Source organism: Hyperolius riggenbachi, chromosome 7 (genome assembly GCF_040937935.1).
Source record: "Hyperolius riggenbachi isolate aHypRig1 chromosome 7, aHypRig1.pri, whole genome shotgun sequence".
NCBI classification, from domain to species: domain Eukaryota; kingdom Metazoa; phylum Chordata; class Amphibia; order Anura; family Hyperoliidae; genus Hyperolius; species Hyperolius riggenbachi.
In genome coordinates this window covers 226,974,472-226,999,568 of record NC_090652.1, presented here as the reverse complement: position 1 = coordinate 226,999,568, position 25,097 = coordinate 226,974,472, and the positions used below count along the sequence as shown (strand labels likewise).

The following is a 25,097-nucleotide window of genomic DNA, read 5'->3' as shown; positions in this document are numbered from 1 at the left end:
ATATTTCTCCCACCCAGCATGGGTATGTGTAAAAATACACCCCAAAACACATTATACTACTTCTCCTGAGTACGGCAATACCACATGTGTGGCACTTTTTTGCAGCCTAACTGCGCTAAGGGGTCCAAAGTCCAATGAGCACCTTTAGGCTTTACAGGGGTGCTTACAATTTAGCCCCCCCAAAATTTAGCCCCCCCAAAATGTCAGGACAGTAAACACACCCCACAAATGACCCCATTTTGGAAAGTAGACCCTTCAAGGTATTCAGAGAGGGGCATGGTGAGTCCGTGGCAGATTTCATTTTTTTTTGTCGCAAGTTAGAAGAAATGGAAACTTTTTTTTTTTTTTCTCACAAAGTGTCATTTTCCGCTTACTTGTGACAAAAAATAAAATCTTCTATGAACTCACTATGCCTCTCAGTGAATACTTTGGGATGTCTTCTTTCCAAAATGGGGTCATTTGGGGGGTATTTATACTATCCTGGAATTCTAGCCCCTCATGAAACATGACAGGGGGTCAGAAAAGTCAGAGATGCTTGAAAATGGGAAAATTCACTTTTTGCACCATAGTTTGTAAACACTATAACTTTTACCCAAACCAATAAATATACACTGAATGGGTTTTTTTTTTATCAAAAACATGTTTGTCCACATTTTTCGCGCTGCATGTATACAGAAATTTTACTTTATTTGAAAAATGTCAGCACAGAAAGTTAAAAAAATCATTTTTTTGCCAAAATTCATGTCTTTTTTGATGAATATAATAAAAAGTAAAAATTGCAGGAGCAATCAAATAGCACCAAAAGAAAGCTTTATTAGTGACAAGAAAAGGAGCCAAAATTCATTTAGGTGGTAGGTTGTATGAGCGAGCAATAAACCGTGAAAGCTGCAGTGGTCTGAATGGAAAAAAAGTGGCCGGTCCTTAAGGGGTAGAAAGCCCTAGGTCCTCAAATGGTTAAAGTGGCCCTAAACTCAGAACTTTCTCTCTGCTCTAAAGGATACGCAACAGCATAATAACTTTTAAAGAAAAAAAGTCTTCGTTACAGCTGACACAAATACTGCAATAAATCTGCAGTGTGTCTACTTCCTACTTTCATGGAAGCAGATATAGGGTTAACATTCTGTGTTAACAAATAAGCTGTTCTGCTGAGGCAGTCAGCTGACACAGCTGAGAGATCAAATTACAGTTGTGATTAGTCACAGATGAGGGGGAATTAGACAGGCTAAAGTGTCTAAATACATACAAGGCACATTTCTCTATGTTTTCCTTCTGTCCTGTGCAAGAGTTCAGGTGTACTTTAAGTATAAGCACTTTAAGTACTTTAAGTATAAGTGTAATAGTTTAAAAGGTACATGCTGAGGATGACATGTCTGCATCTTAAAAAGGGTGAGTTAAATAATGCAGATATATGATATCTGCTAGTACATAGTATTTAATGGTTGTAGTCAATCTGCTACAACTATCGGCCATTTGGGTGCTCAATTTAAAGGTTCTTGGGGGCGGTTAAGTTTAGGCATTAGGAGTGGTGGGGTTTAAGGATTGGCACCCAAATGGGGTTAGGCATTAGGTAGAATGTTAGAATGTCTTCTTTTTAGGCACTTATAGCTGAGGGTTAAGGTTAGAATAGGTGCCAGGTAGTGCACCATTAAATATTGGTAATTTAAATTACTGATATTTTACTATTAGCGGCACCACCCAGGGCCCAACTGATGTGGCCGCTCCGCAATACGTACTAAGGGTCGACCCTCCCTTTGGAGCAGGAGCATGCATGACCTGGTTAGGGGTCCACAAGACCCGTTTACCTGTCCGTTAATAAGCAGATCAGTTTTCAAGGGAAAGACCTAAGTGGATTTGGCTAACTATTTAGCCAATTAATAGTAACAGCACTTTCTAGATGGTCATTAATCTGTTCATTGTTAATCAATAATCTGTTAAAGACAAAAAAAGTTAGCTGACTTACCATAACAATAGCATTTTAGTATTGTAATACAATTGTTATATGTTGTTATATTTCACTTTCCCTAATAAAAGTATTTTGCACATATCCTGTTTACGCTTGAAATAAATAAGTGAAAGAGATTATTTTGGCTGATGCAGATACATAGACTAGTCCTAATGACATTCTTTATCATTTTTCTCCACAGTTTAATCATCTGGTGCTTCTTACCCATATATGGTCAAAATGAGGGAGCGTGGTGTCCTGCCGCTGGTGGCCCTTTTATGTCTCACGCTTTCAGGGATACATCGACTGGATGCACAACAGCAGGAAGGTAGGTGTCACAGTCCACACATAGATATAAGGGGAAATAATAGCGAGGTACTAGGCATCTGATTTACTACACAAATAATATTACTTTTCAAGTACTGATTACATTCAGAGAACTTGCAGCTCTGTGTATGTAGATATGTGAATAATAGGGATATTCTGTACTGTATGTAGATTGTTGTACTTTTGTGGCAATATGTTTTCTGCTTAGAGTGCAGAGCTAGTATCCAAATGTGCAGGTCATTATCCAAGTGGATGGAGAGATGAGGAAAGCTCACATCTCCACTTCCTTAGTTGTATTTACCTCAAGTGGCCAAATAAGGAGAACATAATGAAAAAACAAGCATATGTTGTAAATATAGGCACTATATCCCATCACCATGTTGTCCAAGGTCCATGTCTACAAAAAAGGTATATATACCCAATATATATCGCTTCAGGACTGACTGTGTGCTACCTGGAGTCAACATCAAGACAAGTATAGTAATCCCGTATGATGCAACACCAACAGCAAATAATACTGATACGTAATCAATGTGTAAAAAAAAAACAACTCACAAAAAACTATTTAGATCTACAACTTATTGTGCTGCAAATTGCATCAAGAGCCCTTTTCAAGGTTGTTTACCTGCTTCAGAAATATTGAAGTGTAAAAATACATATAACTATACAAAAACAAATATGCAAAGCACACAATTACACAATTACTTATAAATAATCTTACAAGTGCAATTAAGCAATAAATATAGCAAAACACCTGCAACTTGAAAATGAGTACAAAAAACATCTTGAGATACATGCAGACTTTATATTAGGCCTGTTACAATAATGGGCTCTAGAACAGTCCGAGGCATACAGTTTTGCCATAGTGCCCATGCGGCCCTGTGCAGTCACACTATGGTTGACACGGCCGCAGTCGGTGGACGCAGATACCCTAAGATTTTATTAGGTAAGATGTTTGCCGAGCACTCCCTATTGTAGATAATATCTTAGTCACAGACTTTGTACAACTGTTATTGTGCCATAGGCCCTAAGATTAGATAGGGAGTAGTGGCTATTTCTGTATAATCCCCATATCCTCATTCCCACTCTCCCTCATGAGCCTAAACCACACAGGAAACAACCTGAATTATTGCAAATTCTTTCTGTTTTAAGAAAGCAAACTTTTGTTTTCCTTAAATATAAATGGTGTGGTAGAGAAATACAAAGCTAATAGTGGTGGGTTGAAAATATGTGCACTTACACCATTATAAAGATTTACATTTCCTTGCTTGTTTTTAAGCAGCATTTTCTCGTTGTTGGTAAGTACTGTAAAAATGTATGTATGTATGTTTGTTTTAATGTTTTTTTTTGTTTGTTAGTGTGCCTAGAGGATTAAAATCTCATGTAAATCAAGGTTCCTCTCTATTCACTATACAGTTACAGTTATCTCTAAATAATAGACATAATTTAAAGAGAATCTGTACTCCTGGGCCCCTCTGTGCTGTTTCTGCCTCTCCCTGCTGCAATCCTGGCTTGTAATTGCCAATTTTAGGCAGTGTTTACAAACAAAAGACATGGCTGGTAACCAGCATGTGATAGGCTGAGAGAAGCTCAGTCTGTGACTCATACAGAGCCTGGAGGGGGCGTAGAGAGGGTGTGTATAGCTTCTTCCTATCACAAGCAGAGCAGCACATTCCAGCCTGAGCCAACAAAGCTGACAAAGGAAAGAAGATTAGATTATATAACAGACATAATACAGCCACTGTGCAAGTAGGAAAGGCTGCAGTAAGACAGACCACATTAGAACAGGTATAGGAACTTATAGGATAGAAGAAATAAGGCTGAACATTTTGTTACAGAGTCTCTTTAAGTGGATTTGGTTATTAAAATCAGTAGTTCTAGTGCAGATGAAAAAGTCCCTCAGCTGAATAAACAGTGTTTTACCACAGCAATGATACAAGAACTATAGGTTATGGATTCCAGACCACGTAGCACAAGACATATGAGCTTCATTTGATTTATGAAGCATTATCTGTACTCTTATTGTTTATACACATTTTTGTCAGCTACACAGGGGCTTAGCTAGCTTTTTTTCTAGCCAGAAAGCATTTTATTAAATTTATCAGCCGTACAGTTTCAAGGAAAAACTGTTGGCCAGTTACAAGGGTTATCAATGACATCACTTTCTGAGACACTAGCTTGGGGATGCCAGTGGGTTAGGTTTACAACGTTGAAGATTATGTGTGCTGAAGCTTAGCTGCACATTGGACTTGCAGTGAGTGCATAATTCCATGATACAAATAGTCACTGGAAACTTCTCTCCCAATGCCACGGAAATGACACACTACATAAGGTAATGAACACAGCATACATTACGCAGAAATGCTGGGTTTGGTGCAAAAATCGTCATTTTTTCCTAAATCTGTGTGTCCCACATCCCTTCACACTGTGTCTCAAGCCTTAACTTTCACTGACCAAATACATGTTTCTGATTAGTGCAGAAACATGCTTATTGTGTGATGCACTGGCTTGTTCTAATGTTAATGAAGAGGCTGAGTTTCTAACAGTTTACGCACATTAGAGACCTTTCTAAAGGCCATTATTAGAGATGAGGGTACATTTTCTTAACATGTAAATCTACATCTACCAAGGAAGAGGAAGCAGTGCTTGCAAATGTAAGCCACTAGCTGATAAATTACCTGGCACCCAGGTCATTACATACTGTAGTTATCGGCTAACTAATCAACAGCATTTGTGTTTCATTTGTTAGCGAGGCTTCCATTTCCTGAGTCAGGTGAGATTTGCATGATAGGAGAATTTTCTGCTCATCCCTAGTTATTATTATTAGTAGTACTGCTATACTATCACCTTTTTTGTCTTTTTGTTGATATTGGTATCTTTTTAGATTGTCATTAGTTTAAATTGTCTACACTGCTGAAAGAGTGAGTGTAGTTTTGTACAGGGCTGCTGTAGCTCATGTGCCTTTTAGCAGCCGAGTAGCAATAATCTATTACATCTACTGTATTTATTAGAAACTTCTCTTTGAGCTTTGGGTTGTTCCATGACAATCAACATCAGCCATAGGTTCCCATACAGAAAGGATAGAAATGCCTGCAGACATTTTTTAGAGGAGGGTAGGGTGGTGGTGGTGGAAGGAGGATGTTAAAGCTTTAGGGCCATTTGTAGGTACCGAAATAACAATTGATGACTTATTTTAAACTCCTTTCATTTTTAATGGAAACAGCATTTTGTAATCAATGGTGTGAGGTCTTCCGGCACCCAAGGCAACAATGCTACAGTGTGCCTCCTCATCAAAGCTTGAGTGTTTGCTTGGCCTTGAGGGCTCCACTCCTCTCCAATCCCCCTTGCTGGATGAGTCTCATATAGAGAGATACCACTGGCACCCAACTTCAGTTTGCTGACTTGCTTATTTGGGCTGACTGAGTGAGGACCTCAGTATTTATCCCTCTCCCACTACAAACACACATACACAGAGTTACATGACCAGACACTCACCAGCTGATCCGACTGCACCACTTGCATCAAAGAGAGGCTAGTGACTGCCCACTGTCTGTCAGCCCCGTCTGCTCATTGTGATCAACATAGGAACAGCAGTGGATGAGACAGCTGTTGGTTGGTGCAAGGTGATGTCTGTCTGTACTGTGCAGTTGTTCATACCTGCAGCAGCACTGATATAAATGCACCCTAGTAACCTATCCTCGCAGATGCATTCAAGACTGGCACATCTCTTGCTTTTGCCTGACCCTGAGCAATACTCTCATTTTTTACGAACTATGGTAGTAGGTACCAAGGTCTCATGTGGGGGACAAGTGACCCTACAGATACCCACATCCCTTTTTGGTTCTCATGGAGAAACATGAAATCAGTTTGATCAGGTGATGGATTTGTAAGGCTCTATTTTGCTATGATCATTTCCTGCTTTAGCTTAAATAAGAAATAGTGGCGACCCAAAAAAGGCCTTACTAATCTATTAACTGATTAAAACGATGCCTCTCCATGAGTTCTGCAACACACGCAAACACAGGCGACACTAATCCCTATAATATGTCCATTGTTTACTACAAACAATCCCAACTTTATTACTGTAAACGTGTATTGATGCCCACCACTTCAGAACGTAAAGCTGATGTTACCTTCATGCTAGCCTCATTCAGGCTGGACAGCACAAAGAGGAATTTCTAAAGTACTTGGTTTAAATGACTTATCTGTAGTACACAATTTAACTGTAGTAGACCTGCCTATTTATATAAAACTACTCTTCAGTTGCGGTTCTGTGAGAAACTCAAGCCAAATGGAAATGTTTATACACCAACTGTTTATATCATACAGTGATGACTCTGCCTCTGTGTCCAATGACCACCCATGGAGAGACTGTTAATCTTGCAATCACTGCTAATGCATTTATTACTAGTTAATGCTCTACAAATAAATTAATTACTAGTTGTGCCATCTTTCAATATGTAAAGCCATTTTACTTGCTAGTGGTTACTTTAAAAAATAATGTTTACAAGTTAAAGGAAAGCTAAACATTCATGAAAGTGTAGTTATTTATTTCTTCCAATCCAGCATAGCTACCAGTATACAGTATATCATTTAATTATTTCAGCAGAAGTAGCAGAACTGTTTTATCTAGTCTGCTGTGTACATAGTTCTGTACTACTATTTGAAGTAGCTGAACTGATTCAGCACCTGAATAGAATATGGTAACAAGGAATGTCTGCAGCCGAACTGTGGAGATGGAGATTAGGGTGTGCAAATTAAAAAAAACTGAACTGATTTTCTTGTTGTCAATGAAGCCCAACTAAACACAAAGTTAAAGAAGGCAAATTCTAATTGCAATTTGTATGATAATTGAATATAAATGGTGTATAGAAAAACAATACAGATTTCATTAGCCAAATGTTCTTGGAAGTGCAGTACACCTTGCTATTTTTTACACTCTGGCGGTATCCGCTGGCTGGGTCACTGAGGCATGACCATGTTACAGACAAAGTAGGATAAACAATGGATGCCAGACTACATTTTACCAAAGAAGAAACCATGTATATAAGGAAGTGAGACTTAATAGCAAGTAGGCTTAAGCAATTATAAGACCTTATCTCTTCTGCAGTATCCCTTCCTCTGATGTATACAGAATTATACCACGGAGGCTTAAGGTGCCCATGAACTGGCAGATGGTCAGCAGATCTGACCATCAGATAGATATTGTATCTGATCAGAGAGGGATCTATAGTTGCCAGGGTAGTGCAATCAGATTTACAATAGATTTCAGCATGAAATCTCTTTGAAATCTGTGCAGTGGCTTCCGCCCTGCCTGGCCCCAAGTCTCCCCCAATTATAGTGTACCCTCCTGTGGTGAGTGTTGGAGGCTCACCTGTCTGCTGGCATGCCTCCTCCTGTGTCCTACATCTTTCTTCATGGTGCCTGTACTCCCTGACCCTTCCACATATACATGACATAAGTACATGTGGTTTCACGTGGTACAGATGATCCCAATGGCCATGGAGAACAATGCAGATAAACCTGCAACACTCACTACAGGCCTGGGGAGAATGGCCAGGGGTCTGTTCAAGTATTACCCCCCTCCCTGCCATGCGCACACCTGCCACATAACTGGCGCTTGCCCCTGTGCACATTATGCACATGTGCGTGTGCCCCTCCCTTCTCTTTCACTTCATTGAGTGGGTGGCGACTTGTGCTTTTCAGGGCCTGGACTCGGCTGCTGCGCACGCAGCTGCATCCAGGGTGTGCTTTTAAACTAATTATTAGGTAGATAGATGTTATTTAGGTATGTAGATCATGGCAGAGAAGAGATCAAATTGAGGATTGCTTTACTCCTCTAATAAGCAACCTGATTCAGAATTTACCTTGTTCAATTTTGAGTTTAGTTGCCCTTTAAGGACATTTGGAATAATTTAAAAATGTTTATGGTTGAACTTGATGGACGGATATCTTTTTTCAACCAAACTAACTATGTAACTATGTCTGAAAATCGTAACTGGTTGAAGACTGGAACATCAAAGTAATCTAAATTACATTACATTAGAGTCACTTGTGTACGACTTACATATGTTACATCAACATTTCAATGAAAGTTTAGCTTTCCTTTACATAATGAAAATGGTATAGACCTAGTTTCATGAAGGATGCCATACTCAAATATTTCTTTAAATAGTTTTACTCTTGTGTTTATGGAAATGATGCTGCTGCCTTGGACTACATCTGGTCATCACTGGTACTACTGTTATGCCTTAACAAGATTCTGCATTGCTTATTTGAATAATTGCTTATCGGATCTAGCTACAGTATAATATGCCTGATTTAACGAGACCTCATAGGCTTTACAAACAGTTAATTTTTAGAGATTAAAAGTACCTAATATTGCCAGTTAAAGGACCACTATTGCAATGGTGTGTACCACCGTAAACACATACATACAAGATGCACACTTCTATGTTACACAGTTATAATTCATTTTCAGTTCTATATGAATTTTCTATGTACTCAGTCTGAGCTTGACCATTGTTAATTCAATATTAAAATGGCACCACATATAGACAAAGAACATGGCTGGCTGGAACTGAAAAAAATCAATCACAATCTGTTTGCATTTGACCCTTTGTTTTTTTATTATTTAAATAGACAAATCAAATTAAGATTAACACAAATCATTTACGTCTGGTTCACATTGGGCGCTTTACCGCAATCGTGGACGCAATTCAGCTGCTCAAATCTTGCGATTTGCCACAATGTGCACTTGAGAATCAGAGCACAATCACCCCCAAAATAGCAGCGCTTTTCTGATCGCAGCCGATCAGCAGCGTGCTGAAGAATTGCCCCAGTATGAACCAACCCTTAATTTCAGTCCTCGGGTACGACAATTGCCAACACCTCTTGATCTAGATTTATTAAGATTATAATTCTATGTATCCTAAACATAACTTTATCCAAGAATGAAAGCAGAGGGTGTATTAAGAAGCAAAAACTTTGTATGGGTAAAATCCGAGAGAACTGAGACAGAGGGCTGTTTGACAACTGTGACTACACTTCTGAAAGACACATTCTCAGAGCATTTGTTGCTTGGCTCGCCATTAGGACTTTTGGGGTCTCTTTAATGTCAGAATTGCCATTTTTATACTGTGTGAGTAGTCTGATAACTCCTATCCAAATGTAATGCAGAACGCTGATGTTAAATGTTGCTGTTGTTTTAAAAATGATGATATGCAGTGGTTGCTGAGGATATTTTACAAGCATTTCAGTTCATTTTGTCAACTAATTTTCATAATAGTAAATAAATAATTTCACTGTTCCAAAAGACCATTATAGAGAAGAAATTTTAATCTGAAAATAACTTCTGTAGTATATTATCTTGATCCATCAAAGCCTTCTAGCCCATAGACACTTCCATAGTCAAGGTAGAGAGCCTAATCTACTACTAATGCATTAACAGAGATATTCAAAACATCTCCAGGGGAGCTATCATAAATGATTAAACAAACCTGGACTATTAAGGTGGCCATACATCTAGCCATTTGGCAGGCAATCAACCATCCGTTTCAATGAACACTATCGAGTTGGATGAAAATCAGTGCTACCACAAGCATACCTGATCAACAATTCAGATTTTGGGCCCAAATTGGTTGAATGCATTGATCGGAAAAGCTGGGAAATCTTGGGTCAATGTGGCTTATCAAGTGGGTGGCAGTAACGGCGTGTGATATTGCGAGCAATTAAATCCTCGCTATCCCTCCCAAATGTTATATGTGCCCCCAATGATTATGCCCATGCATTACAATACTTATCATGCCTACTGCTAGTGTCCACCAAGTGTCTGCTCTTTACGCCACATTCTGGTCCCACGTGACTACTGGCATATAGCAGTTCAGAATAGCTTTGCACCACTCAAAGGAACTTCCAGGAGTTACAGGAGCTATGAAGACCAGGGACGGGAAATGAGCAGTGCACTTATGAAAATGGTAAACTATCCTCCCCATGGGCATCATTTAAAGAGTAACTGTCAGGCTGCAGAAGCTAATTTAAACCTCTATTCTCCTGTGTTAAACAGTTTAGACAGAAGCCAAAAAGACATTACTAAAGATAAAAATCTCTCTTACATTTAATGTGTGCTTATCACCAAAGCTAAGCTCCTAAGGAGGACGCAAGCCGCATTCCATACTGCAAAGCATTCTGGGGCCCTCCCCTCGGCTGCTAAGGAGAAGACGGGATCAAGTTTCAGCAGCTTCTAACTCAGTCTAGCCACAGCACAGATAAATCTCCGGGAAGAGTACTCTGCAGGAGTCCGCTATTGTTCCTAGCCACATGGCTCATTAATATTCACTGCACACTGTGTTATTCTGTATGAGCTGTTCTGTGATCAGAAGCAGGCAGGACATGACGACACATTTGGCTTCACAAACATGGAACCTGCCATGGGCTGTCAGGAGCATCATTCTCTGCATATACTATATACAAATTCTGTGAAATCCAAACGTGGACAGTGAAATGCATATGTAATGTAAGTACAGCCAATCTTTAGCTACTGATATATGTGTTTATTTTCTCTGAGACCTTATACCTAACAGCTCCTCTTTAATAGGTTTTACCCCAGTTCAGGGGCTCTTTATTTTTATTTTTTTTAATCCTTCTGAAGAAACAGGCAAGCACAATATGGACAAATGCATTTTTATCAAATATGGATGTGCATTCTCTAGTAAATTAGAAGTAATTTTAATTTTAAAGAAAAGTTTGTATCTGCCAAATCCAGCAGAACAGATGGAAGGCTCTCAATAGGGCCACTTTTACATGGACAGCAAAACAACACATTTAATGCATTGTTTAGCTGCCTATTGTCCAGGTATAAGCAGCTTCCAGTTGCAAAATAATGCAAGCCATAGGGAGTGATTGTAACCACCTGGGAATCCGTGGTTGACATGAAGTGCAGTTGCAAGCGTTGCATGTCTCAACTAGTGGGAGACCACCCCAAGTGCTGGACACTTGCAGCCAACTGCAGTCGCCCAGCAAACCAACAGGAGTGGCTGGCAAGCTGTTGTCAGTTGCTTGTATCAAAGAGCCTCAGTGTCCAAAAAAATATAATTATACCAAAATTGGTGCCATTATATCAGCAAGTTGTCAAAAAAACCCAAAACACTTTACAGAAGTCTGAAAAACATCGCACCACAAAAGCAATGCATGAAGATACATAGTTGAAAATTAGTGTTAACTGCCAGGAACTGAAAATGCTTTTGATATAAGTCCTCATCTTCTGCTGCATCATGTTTCTTAGTGTTGTTGCAGAGAAACATGTGTTCACTTTTTATAGATCTGCATGTTTCCACTGCACCTCAATTAACACTGTTACCTTCTGCATTTCTCTCTCTCCTACTTTTCTGTTTGTTATTTTGGCACTTCTCTCTGTCTTTCACCTAACCTGCTATGCAACACCACTGTTCTATCAATAACACCAGACTCAGCTGACCTGGTTTTCCTCATTGATGGCTCAAACAATGTTGGACGCTCGGGTTTCAATGCCATCCGTGACTTCTTGGCAAATTATGTGGACAGGCGTTTGGAGGTGGGAAGGAGCCGGATGCAAATAGGAGTGGTACAGTATAGTGATGATGTCAAAATAGAATTCACCTTGGATGAACATACTACCAAACGAGAGCTGGTGAGCGCCTTGAGGAGATTACAGTTTGTGGGTGGAGAAGAGGCAAATATGGCGGCTGCGGTTGAGTATGTGGTGGAACAATTGTTTACCTCTGCTGCCGGAAGTCGAAGAGATGAAGGAGTTCCCCAATCATTGCTGATTATCACTGGTGGGCCATCAAGTGATGATCTGAGAGATGCTGCCAATGCTTTAAGACTGAACAGCGTCATCACATTTGGCATTGGTCTGGAAAGAGCAGACAGGAGCGATTTGCAGCAGATTTCAACCGATGATTCCTTTGTATTTACTGTGCCCCAGTTCCAGGCTTTGGGCCAACTGGAGAGTCAGATTGTTCCATACATTGCTGGAGTAGCCCAAAGGACTATTGTTTTACAGCCCCCCACTGTTTTAACTGAAGGTAGGTGAGACCTAAAGAGTCACTTTGATAAATTCTGGGTAAATTCCAAGGTAAGATTAAAAATAAAATACCATCCGACAGCTTAGTCATCAAAGTGCTGAAATGTTATATTTTTATGCCCCCCAAAAATTTGTTCTTTTGATTTTTAGACCAGAAGCAGCTGAGTAGTGTCAGGCTCTATGGGTGGGACTGTCATTGCTTCCTGGATTGCATCATTATGTAATTCAGTCTGCATGGGAGAAGGCATAGACTAAATATTGTCAACAAGATTGCAGTCTACATCAAAGTCAGTCTGCTGCGCAAGATGTGGCCTATCTTGAGGCCCCTGACACAGTATTGTATTTGACAGCAGCTAATCAAGGAGCTTATGCCCAGACACCTACACATATCCAGGAATACAATTGTGTCTGGAGAGAGGCTTTGAAGTTATGAAGACTAAAATCTTGTCCTTTTCTAATGCTGGTTTCCTTGCTAGAAGTCTGATCATCTGACTACAATGCTTTCTGAGACACTTTACAAATCTTCCTACTTCCATGATAGTGATTTCCAACATGGTTGGGGGAAAAATAAATGGCAGTATGCACGGTTAGACTTTTTTTTTATAATTGCTACTGTATTCTTCCCCTGCCCCTCATCCTCCCAACTATGGGACGTTAAAGGACAACTGTAGTGAGAAGAATATGGAGACTGCCATATTTGTTTACTTTTCAACAATACCAGTTGCCTGGTAGTCCTTCTCATCTATTTGGCTGCAGTAGTGTCTGAATCACACAAAAAAACCCATGAAGCTAATCTTTTCAGATCTGACAACACCTGATCTGCATGCTTGTTCAGGCTATATGGCTAAAATTATTAGAGACAGAGGCTCAGCACGATATCTAGGCAACTGGTATTGTTTAAAAGGAAATAAATATGGCGGCCATCATATCCCTCCCATTACAGTTGTTCTTTAGGTACGAGTAGAGATTGGTTATGGAACCACCATGGACCCTTGCCCCCTTCCCCAAGCCATAGCAAGTGTTACCACAACAACACCTGCATCAAAAGGAGAAAATTAAGAGGTTGAGTCGTCCTCCCCAACAACACACACAGCATCAGCCCACCTGAGGGTGCAGGGGTTCATTCCCCCCCCCCCCCCCAGCTACGAATCTGATACTGTCGAAAGCAGCATTTTTATAGTGAGATCAGAAGTGAACACTTACATGTCTTCTTCTTATGACAGGTATAATTTTGTGTATTAAATGTACCTTCACTCAAAGTCTTCGTTTTATTAGCAGCTTCAGCATAGAAACTTTGATGTCTTTTGTACACTTAACTATGTTTTGCTTTGCAGTTACGGAAGTCAACAAGAGGGACATAGTGTTCCTGGTGGATGGTTCCAGTGACCTAGGAGGGCCAAGTTTTTCTGCCATTCGTGAATTAATTGTAAAGATTGTCAACAGGTTGGAAATTGGTTATGATCTTATTCGAGTGGGATTAGCCCAATATGCCAGAGACACAAAATCTGAATTCTACTTGAACACCTTTTCAAGCAAAAAAGATGTAATTGCCCATTTGAAAAAAATAAAGCTCTTGAATAGCTCGCCATTAAATACTGGGGCTGCCCTGTCTTACGTCCAGACAAATTTCTTTACCGCATCTGCAGGAAGCCGTGTAGATGAAGGAATCCCACAGCTGCTTGTCATCATCACTGGTGGGCAGTCAAGAGATGACATTGCCCAGCCATCATTGGCTCTCAAGAGGGCCGGAATTCTGACCTTTTCAGTAGGATCCAAGAATGCCGATGCAGCAGAACTCCAGGAAATTGCTTTTGATTCCTCATTGGTTTTTCAGCCTGCTGAATTCAAACAAGCTCCCCTACAACTCTTACTTCCTCAGATTCTTACACCTCTGAAAACCTTAACAGGAGTTGTTATCACTGAAGGTCCAACAGAAGGTAACAAATCAATTATACATTTCTACAACTTAGACTAACATTTCTATTTCAGATTTGTCCTAGTATCTATATTGGAGGGCTGCACCAACTGTTTGCTTATCTCAGGCTATTATTGAAGTGTTAGACTGTATGTTAATAGTTACCTTGACAACAAAGAACACTTGGTTGATCTAGATTCATTTACATTGCTACTGGGCATAGAGAATAGCACTCTCACCCTGCAGTAGTAGGTTTGAATGTGAGCCAGAAGAGAAGACTATCTTCTAATGTTTGCTTATCTGGGTACTCTGTTTTCCTCTCACATCTCAAAAATAAGTCAATTGGTTTAACCAAACTTAGACTTCAACTGCGGAAGACATAACATTAATACTGCCCTTTTCTCCTGGCAAGCACACAGCGCTTAAGGGCTGCAAACACTTAAGGTGCAGCCCTCGGGTGACCAGGGTCATTAGGGAGCCTTGCCCAAATACTCTTTACTGTTTGACATACTGGCTTGAGCCAGTATTCAACTCCAGGTCAAAGGCTCAAACTCTACATCAAAGGCAACAGCCTTAACCAGTTCAATATCCAGCTGATGGAAGAGACATTAGACTTTGACTAGCGTAGGAATCAGATTGTGAGCTCCTCTTTGTTTGTGGACGACAGCTGGGAGGCTGAACTGACCAACAAACATGCAGTTCAGCCATCTGTAGAAAAGGGTCCCCATTTAAAAAGTTTTTCTCCTAAAGCAAAGGGTACTTTGCTCATGTCCATTTTTGCATTGATGCGTTTAATCGTGCACAGATGAATAGATAGCATTGCTGGTACATTTCAGTTTTGCTATAGCTATGGTTATATTTTGTTTCTTTTGTCCCTTACTCTGTACAGCGCCACTGAATATGTTGGCACTTTATAAGTCATTAAAGTTAATAATATTAATAATATAGTGCTGACATCTTGTGCAGTGCTTTATAGACACCATAATCATGTTATAAACCATCCCTCAAAAGAGCCTACAAGGTATACTCTAGAATAGTCACAGTCTAGTGAGAGTTCCTATCATAGTAAAAGGCCAGTTTTGTAGGCAAGCTAACTGGTTAACCAGAGTGTTTTCGGGATGTAAGATGAGACAGCAGTCCTGGAATAAATACAAGGAGAACATACAAATTCCATGCAGATAATGTCCTCCTGGACCATATTTGAACCTGGGTTCCCAGTGCTGTAGTGCTGCAGAGTGCTCTTCATTACATCACAAATGAAACCCTTATTCACAAATTTTACATGATCAGTTCATAATGATTGAAGATATTCAAGAGTACCTGTATACTATCATTAAAAAATAAAGAGAAAGAAAAGGTAGAACAGTCATAACGGGCTTGCTCAATGTAAATATCCACCAATGTTTGTTGAAGTATTTGTTTTCATGTATGCATTGAATTCAAATTAATTCAAGAGGACTGTTGCCTGGTTTATCACAAAAAGTCTTCTGCAGTATGACAAGCTTGGAGTAGCTTTTGTTCCTAGAGACACCTTCTTGGTATGTTTCTAGTTTGTGGAATAACACAGGACTAATGGTAAGATAAAACCTGTTATTGTCTTGTTATGCTGTGCTAAAAAGCATATCTTTTATAAAGGCTGCTAGGGCTTAGAGAAGACCTATGTACATCCACATAACACTATGTTAAACATATCATAATTTAATATAAATGACACAATAGAGACACCCCTTGGGATTATAATACTAGTTACTGGATCATCTAATTGATTGCCTAAGCTTAGCTTCTGCCTTTTTGGTTGTCTCCCTGCTATTAGTCACATTTGTTTGATTACTGCTGGTTATTATAGCTGGCCATGTCTAGGAGAACTCATGGAGAAGCATGTGATTTGTTTGGTCAGCTAATAGATTTGCAAAGCTCTGACTTGCTGTGATTACATCCTGCTTTAGCACATGATCGAGACTAACAAATCAGAGACTTACATACCTATCACCTGACCAAACTGATCACGAGTTCTGCTAGACCAGGCTTTCTCAACCTTTGTACCCTGGAGAAACCCTGCAAATAACTTTTGGATCTCAAGGAACCCCTGCAAACAATTTTTTGATCTTAAGGAACTCCTGCATTTATTTTGCAGGAGGCATGGTCTTTAAAAGTAGATGAGGCTGTTTATTTAACTACCCCTCATTTATACTGCCTCCTTATTCTAGTGCTTTTTATTAATGTGCTCATTATTCCGACCCCCGATTTAGTGTTTCTTTTTACAGTACCCCCTATTATAATGTGCTCTATTATACTTCCCCCCACGATAGGGGAAAATGCCAAGGAACCTCTGCAGAGTACTCAAGGAACCCTGGAGTTCCAGGGAACCCTGGTTGAGAAAGCCTGTCCTAGACAATGCTATCACTACTAGTGTTATCCATTCTACATATTTTGAACAAGAAGTGAGAAAATCTCACAATTAAGGCCACAGGCAGCAATATGAATCCACAGACATTGTAACTCTTCCACAGTGTAGTAGAATACAAATTTGACACGGAGGAGGACCGTGGCTGCGGCAAGGGACTAAGACGGCTGCGAGGGGCTGGAAAAAGCCCCAGGTGAGTAAAAAATAGATTTGTTATTTGGCTTCAGAAGTCCTTTAAAGGAATACTTAAGTCATCAAAAAAAATGACTTCTACTCACATGGGGCTCTCCTCAGCCCCCTGCAGCTGAACGGTGCCCTCGCCGTGTCCCTCCGATGCACCTGGACTCGCCGGCGGGCACTTCCGGCATGGCCGTCACCGGCCGACAGGCTGGGAACGCGGCTGATTAGCCGCGTTCCCGGCCGCAGTAGCGCCATCTATAATGCTATTGCGGCCGGGAACGCGGCTAATCAGCCGCGTTCCCAGCCTGTCGGCCGGTGACGGCTGAACCGGAAGTGCCCGCCGGCGAGACCAGGCGCATCGGAGGGACACGGCGAGGGCACCGTTCAGCTGCAGGGGGCTGAGGAGAGCCCCGGGTGAGTAGAAGTCATTTTTTTTTGATGACTTAAGTATTCCTTTAAGGCAGGATTTTAAGATAATGGGAAAATGAACTTGAAACATGCAGCATTGAGACTTCTCTACTTTCTTCTTGCTTTATTCTTGTCTTTCGCCTCTGATTGTTTATTCTGCCTTTCCACTGCCTGTTTCCATTTCTTCCTGCCCTTAGCTGCTCCATTGGGGTTGTACTTTTAATGACTTCCATCTACACAGACAAATGTTTTTTTTGTTTTTTTTTAATCATGCTGTATTATTGCCAGGTTCCACACATATACTGGCCGGGCTCACTGACTATTATGCATTCCATTATGGAACACTTTAACTTTTATATTTTGTTGGAGTGCAAATAAACAATTTATGGAATGATGCAGTGTGGCTTGAGAAAATTAACAGATCTAGGCCCACATGCAATTAACTTTTTCGCTGGAGTTATCTACTAGGAGATCATTTGAATCTTCTCTTTAAACAAAATGTTCACCATTTTACAATTGAAAAAGTGCCCAAAAGTTAGTGAAAAAGTGCTATCAAATTTATTTTTAATATTTTTTTGCTTGCTGGTTGCCTAAAAGGCATTTTTTGACAGGTTGCAAAAATATCACCTAAGAGAAAACTCAGGAGAAAAGATTAATTGCATATGGCCACTAGTGTTGCAAATATGGTGTGCATTTTAGTAAAGATAGCCTTACAGTTGATGCCTATGGAGAGCCACCTCGTCTCCTTTACATGGGTAAAAACTTGTGTTTAATGCCATTTTAATACAGACTTGAATGGTTTTAGAAACTGAAAATACACCACTTGGTGGAACATTAGAGATTAAAATAATTCTCCAGTTATAACTCACTTTTGCAATTTTCTTGTCCAGTTTCAATTTGTACACCATCTTAAACGATCAACACTCCTTTGTGATGGCCTTACATGGATAGACTTTAATGTCCTTGCTTAAAGCGGACCCAAACCAACATTTTTTTTGATTAAAAATATTTAGTTGCACCACTCTGACACATACAAATATAAATAAACACTCCTTCAAGCCTATGAGCATTTCAGTGCATGCTTTTCACCCTCCTCTTTGCATAACTAGGGTTATACTGGGGGCAGCCATTAGCAATTCCTCCTTTGCTGGACACCACCTACTCCACCAGTTTGCCGGATTATTTGCCGGCAATATGAAAGAAAGGGAGGGGTTTCTCCAATAAATGTAAAATATTTTATATTTGTCATCATGCAGCTGAAAAAAGGCTGCTATTTATTATTATAATTTAGAAAATAGATTTTATTTCTGAAATCTTGTATTTTTAGTTTGAGTCCACTTTGATGCAGTCTGCTTGAAAGTGGAATTGTAATTTAAAAGATCCTGAGAGGAGAGAGACATCTATACTTACCTATGTTTTGCGATCTCAATGCTGGCGAGTCCTCTGATGCCTGCACTGGATGCAGCTGAAATCTGCTCACACTAACAGCCATTGCAGCATCTGAATCCTCTTCATGATTGTTGGCATATCTAATCTTCCAGCTGCCATATGTAGTGCTTTGCAGTGATGGGAGTGAATATGGCACAGGCCACACGTGGAAATTGTAGTAGCGATCAATCATGGATCTCAGTGCTCTGAACGCAGGGCTGGACTGTCATTGTCTTTTGATCCAGGCATAAAAGCACTTGTTTAGCCTCGCAAGTACCACAGGGGATGTAAGTGCTGATGTTTATCTAACTTAAAATTAGTGAAAGTATTTAGTAAGTAATCAGCAATTAAGCAGTTACGTGCAAATGTAATAACAAATTTATGAGGCAATCAAAGCTTTAACATTTTCCTGTTCAGTAGTTTCATTCAATTAAGAAGGGAAATGTAATGTTATACTTTCATTTCCAATCAACATTGTTACATTATAGAGTCGATTGCTTCTCCATACCACAAGTTATTAATTATGTGGTTCATTTGAAAGATTGGCTTCCTGATATGACATCACATGACAATGAGAAATCATTCCCTTACATTGTAATTAGCACTTAAAAGAAAAGCTTCACACACGCACATGTAAAAAATAAAGCTTTTTAATTCCTGGAATTTATTTTGGCCAGTAATGTTCTACCAAACATGTATCTTCAGTTTAGTTGGTGGTGGTAATATGTTTTTGAGAGATAATGTACCAGATAATGTACAGTGTTGAGTTAAAAAACAATATTTCTTCATACGTATTTAGTAGATGGAAGGGTTTGGCCAAAACTAACATTGCTAGTGTTTTTCATTGCTTTTCCTTTCTTTAGCTTGCTCTATAAGCAATAGCATTATTAAGAGTTATGTGTCTACATTTTGTAAACACATGCATTCCATGATCTTGCCGCACTGATTTTGCTGTGATGTCATGTTCATTGTTTTCTTTATCCTTCACTTAACAACTTACAGTTCTAAACCAAAGAGATATCGTCTTCCTATTGGATGGTTCAGTCAACGTTGGAAGTGCCAACTTTCCATTTGTCAGAGACTTTCTCATCAATGTCATAAACAAGCTTGGTATCAGCAGTGAAGGGACTCGAGTTGGCGTGGTCCAATTTAGTGATACCCCCAGAACTGAGTTCTATCTAAATACACTGACCTCAAAATCTGAGCTTGATAGCCGATTGAGGCAGATGGCAATCAAGGGAGGTAATCAACTAAACATTGGCTCAGCACTTCAATTTGCTCTCCGCAACCAATTCTCAAGCAGTGCTGGTAGCCGAATAGAGGAAAAGATTCCACAGCTCCTTGTAGTTCTGGCTGCCGGGAAGTCCACAGACAACATTCAGGTCGCTGCTAATGAACTCTTGAGATCAGGGGTTTTGACTTTTTGCGTCGGGGTCGGAAATGCTGATAAGGAAGAGTTGGAAACCATTGCATTTAATCCAACCCTGGTTTATGAATTGGATGATTTCAGATCCTTGCCTGGCCTCAGCCAGCAGATCTTAACACCTCTAGTAACGTATGTTAGAGGAGAAGTTACAGAAGTGACAGTAATTGAAGGTAACTCATTTTTTCATTTTGACAACTTTTCTATGTTTATTTAGTCACCTAACATGTGTTTGATAAAAAAGTGAAAAAAAACACCCTACAATATGATTGAGGACAAGTCTGTTGGGTGTGTATATTTATTTGTTGTTAGTAAATACCAGTTTGCTGTGCCATCAACTTTTAAGCTTGCTTTTGCTGATGTGTAAGGTATATGAGAAAGGTGAAGATTGTCTGCTGCTGTATTATCAAATATACTGTACATACTCATTACATGGTATAGTAAGTATGGTTTCTCAGTGCTTCTTAACTGGTGTTTTGACAAGTCAAATGCTACACCACCATAACAACAAATAACCTCTGAGTCAATATTCCAAAGTGAATTTCAGAATCAAACACGATTCTACGAATAGCAGAGCCCTATAAACTAGCTTCACATTTATTTTAAAGATGCTCAGACCATTTTTACATCTGGTGTTACTTGACAGTGTTTCCTAATAAAAGAAACTCAAGCTGAAGCTGTAGGTATGGTTGTAGGCATCTCAGTGAACTTTCTTCAAGTGATGTTCTCATTGACTGGGAAATACATCTGCCCTTTGGAGTAAAAAAATATAGGGTTAGATTGCAAAATTTGCTATGTGATGTAATCTGAATGTTTTAAACTGGGTGTACCGTAGTATTTGTGCTTCACAGATTAAATGGTTATGGTGCAGTTCAGTTCTTGTGCATCAATGGAAGTTCACAAAAATCTTATGGTAATTCACAATTCTTTATTCAATCAGAACTTTCTAATAATAACCAACCCTTAATGTAATGGGTTGTAATGTCGTAATGTTGTTTACATTAAACCATTAAATTCTAATAGTAAAATTGTAACTGGTCACTTTACTAACTAACCCTTATATTGTCTCTGTTATATGTGTTTCTTGTTTGTATATGCTAATTCTCGTTTTACCCTCGGCTACATATGTTGACTAATCTCACAACTGTAATATTCTACTAAAACATTCTACCCTTTCTCTTATTCTCTGTTGACCCTTCTAACAGTGGATGAAGATGCCAAGAAGGATATAGTATTCTTGATTGATGGTTCAGATGATTCCAGGTCTGGTTTCCCATCTCTCAGGAACTTTATTCAGAGGGTGGTAGAGTCCCTTGATGTGGGTCAAGACAGAGTACGCATTTCAGTTGTCCAATATAGTGACGCCTCCAGACCTGAGTTTCTTCTTAATGCCTACTCAGACCGTCAAGATATAATAAGATCTGTTCAGAGCATGTCTCCTATAGGAGGCGCTCCACTCAACACAGGTGCTGCCTTAGATTATGTACAAAGAGATGTGTTTACTGAGTCGGCTGGAAGTCGAGCAGCAGATGGAGTACCACAATTCTTAATCCTGCTAACAGTTGGGAAATCTAGAGATGATGTGAGAAGACCTGCCACTTCTCTCAAGGCCAGTGGGGTTGTGCCATATGCTATTGGAATTGGCAGAGCTGATCGGACTGAGCTTCAAACCATTTCCTTATCTCCTGACTTTTTGATATATGTTCCTGATTTCAGCCAGCTGGACAGCGCTTACCAAACTTTCTACCAACGAGTCAGTTCACTTACTGCAACTGACTTACGTACTCTGATAAAGGCAGTTCCAACTGGTAAGAACAACTTACATTTTGTCTTTCAAAATACTTACTTTCATATAGCTACATATTTGAGCACACTGCTGATTCATAGGTTAATTAATAGGATGAGGTATGGTGTAAAAAAAAAAAGCTAGTGATATGACAGTACTGTTAGACTGCCTTCTGTCATATTAATAAGGATATACAGTAACTAGGACTTTATTGGGTCTGTACACAGCGAGATGCTAGTGAATGCATAATATGTTTTAAAGGTTATTTTCCACACTCTGCAGTGTCTGTGAGTTTGGAAAGAGCATTGTCCCGTCATCATAACTATATTAGCCTGTACTGGTCAGAACATAGGGTTGAACTAAAATTGCATGTGTCTGTGCATTGTCTGTTCTGTGTTGAATCAGGTCACTACTCTTTTGGAATGAGTATCCAAATAGCAGGGGCGGGCAATCAACGAAAAATTTTTTATAAATGGTAAACTGAATTGTTAGTACTTATTTTTAAGCACCTTCTGATTGCTCTCACTTGTTTAAAGATAGTTTTTGAAATCTGCTTGACGCTTGGCATGCTTCTAGCATTTTATTAATTAGGATTATAAGGAGAGCCATTCTAATTTTCTATATAACAACTTGAAAATAATTTTGATGCAGGCGCATAAATACATTTCTTCCGTCCTATACGACGACAATATACATTTTTCTGGTGATTTTTGCAGGCATGAGCAAAAAGTAGTGGTTTCTCAACAGCAAACATTTTTGATTAACTAAAAAAAATGCATACTGGTAAAACATTATTGCTCGAGGCTCAGTTATATAACTGCCCAGGGATGGGCTCCAAATTAATCTTTTTTTGATTACGTCTGCAAATATCAGAGTGCAAACTCAGATAAGATCTGATATCTGTCTGCATGGAGATCCAGGTGGTGAACGGTCAGCCCAGTGGATGGAATAGATTGCTTTGCCTAGTGATCTGGAAACACTAGGAGAACAGGCAAATATCTGATCTTTCGACGTATTGGACGAGAAATCTTTTCGCTTTCGCCTAGCTTAAGCATTTCTTGAGGATTTTTGTAACCATTGCATTTGGTATGTTTTTTGTACAGAGGTCGAAAGCAAACGGGACATCTTATTCCTGATTGATGGCTCTTCCAATATTGCTGGAAAGTTTCCTCTTGTACGAGATTTTGTAGCAAATATCATTGACGGCCTTAATGTTAGCCCAGATGGGACCCGTGTCTCTGTAGGCTTAGTCGGAGACAATGTCAAAGAGGAATTTAAGTTTGATTCATTTCCTACCAAGGCTGAAGTAGTCAGTGCAGTCAGAAAAATAAGGTTCAAACCCAGCAGACAGTTTGCACTTGGAGGTGCATTGGACTATGCTCATGACAATCTTTTCATACCAGAATCTGGAAGTAGAATCCGAGAGGGAATACCACAATATCTAGTGTTGCTTTCAGCAGGCAAATCTGCTGACAGTGTAGAAGAGGCAGCTAATAAGGTGAAGAGAGCTGGTATTGTGACATTTGCAGTCAAGGCACAAAGGGCTGAAGCCGACGAACTTGAGAAGATTGTTTTGGCTCCACAGTTTGTTGTATCCTCAGATACCCTTGCTGATCTTTCTACCATCCAGTCTCAGTTTCTTAATCTCGTTAAAACCTCAGTCGATTTGACAACAGAAACTTGTAAGTACTCTCTTTGTCTTGTATTGTTAGCAAAATGCACAGCACACAAAATGGAAAAGGAAAAATAGGGAAACATTCAGTTTGTTTCATTTTAATCAGTTCAAAATGACACTTTATCTCCAAGCACAAGAAAAGAAGTGGAAACATACTTGCTCTATTAAAAATGGAGGGTGTGAAAAGGTTTAATATAACATTTAATGCTTCATTTAACTTTTAAATATTTCAATGATTGCTGCTGCGCTCTCCGTGATCTGAAATACACATAAAGAGACTCCACATAGGGTGATAACGTTCTGTCTGCAGGTTGCCTATAACACACCACCTCCGTGTCTGTGAGATTCGTGAAAGTGCGTGTCACTCTCCTGTAAATCCACTTCTTTTAACTCTATGCGCTCACCAGAAAAAAGCCAGCTCAGCTTCCAGGTGAGTCTTAAGTTTTAATCACAAGCCTCTTGCTTGTACTCTTGTTCTCTGGTTGCAGGTGGATCATGCACATAGGTTAATTCCTAATAGCAGTCAATGGCATATGCAGAAATTCTTAGCCTCTCTTGAGGGTTCTTTTATTCCAAAACACGATCTCAATAAAACACATAAAATTCACATAGTGTAAAACTGTAAAGAGTTTGCCTCTGGGCGCAATTAGATTTGCACTTACGCGTCCAGGGAGAAGTACAGTGTGCAACATAGATTACTGCCCAATGCCCATCTGCTTTGTCTGAGCCCCTAATCAGTCCGGCATGAGGACGAAAATAGGCTGGAGCTTAACATTCGACGCGCAACGCAAGGAAGTGAACGGACCGGCCGGTCAATGACAGCTGTGCGAACTGAAAGCTCACACACGGTGGGATAGAGGACCCAAGCGGGACGCCGCAACATCCTCACCCGGGACCTACAAAGCGGATGGGCATTGGGCAGTAATCTATGTTACACGCTATACTTCTTCCTGGAAGCGTAAGTGCAAATCTAATTGCTCCTAGAGGCAAACTCTTTACAGTTTTACGATATGTGAATTTTATGTATTTTTATTGAGATTGTGTTTTGGAATAAAAGAACCCCCAAGAGAGGCTAAGAATTTCTGCATATGCCATTGACTGCTATTAGGAATTAACCTATGCGCATGATCCACCTGCAACTAGAGGACAAGAGTAAAAGCAAGAGGCTTGTGATTAAAATGTAAGACCCACCTGGAAGCTGAGGTGGCTTTTTTCTGGTGAGCGCATAGAGTTAAAAAGAAGTGGATTTACAGGAGAGGGCACGCACTTTCACAAATTTCACAGACACGGAGGTGGTGTGTTATAGGCAACCTGCAGACAGAACGTTATCACCCTATGTGGAGTCTCTTTATGTGTATTTCGGATCACGGAGATCGCAGCAGCAATCATTGAATTATTTGATTTTGGGACTTTTCTGCAGCGATCCCGGTAACAAGTAGACTTTGAACAGAACTTTGGGGACTTTGTGGAGCAATTGTATATTTTGAATAAATTTGAAATATGATGCACCCTAATCAGTTGCCAATGAGTACATATAAAAGGGTAG

The 25,097-nt window shown here is 39.8% G+C and overlaps 1 protein-coding gene across 1 annotated transcript in view; it reads left to right on the top strand.

The window, feature by feature from the left end:
• The window catches only part of COL6A3 (collagen type VI alpha 3 chain), a 170,998-nt gene that overhangs the window by 46,003 nt on the left and 99,898 nt on the right, over positions 1 to 25,097 (top strand). Inside the window, exons 2-7 of the mRNA XM_068245332.1 lie at positions 2,145 to 2,270; positions 11,734 to 12,333; positions 13,667 to 14,269; positions 19,670 to 20,263; positions 21,296 to 21,898; positions 22,980 to 23,558. Coding sequence (XP_068101433.1) covers positions 2,174 to 2,270; positions 11,734 to 12,333; positions 13,667 to 14,269; positions 19,670 to 20,263; positions 21,296 to 21,898; positions 22,980 to 23,558 — 3,076 coding nt within the window. The 5' untranslated portion in view covers positions 2,145 to 2,173. The remainder of the gene's footprint in view (positions 1 to 2,144; positions 2,271 to 11,733; positions 12,334 to 13,666; positions 14,270 to 19,669; positions 20,264 to 21,295; positions 21,899 to 22,979; positions 23,559 to 25,097) is intronic.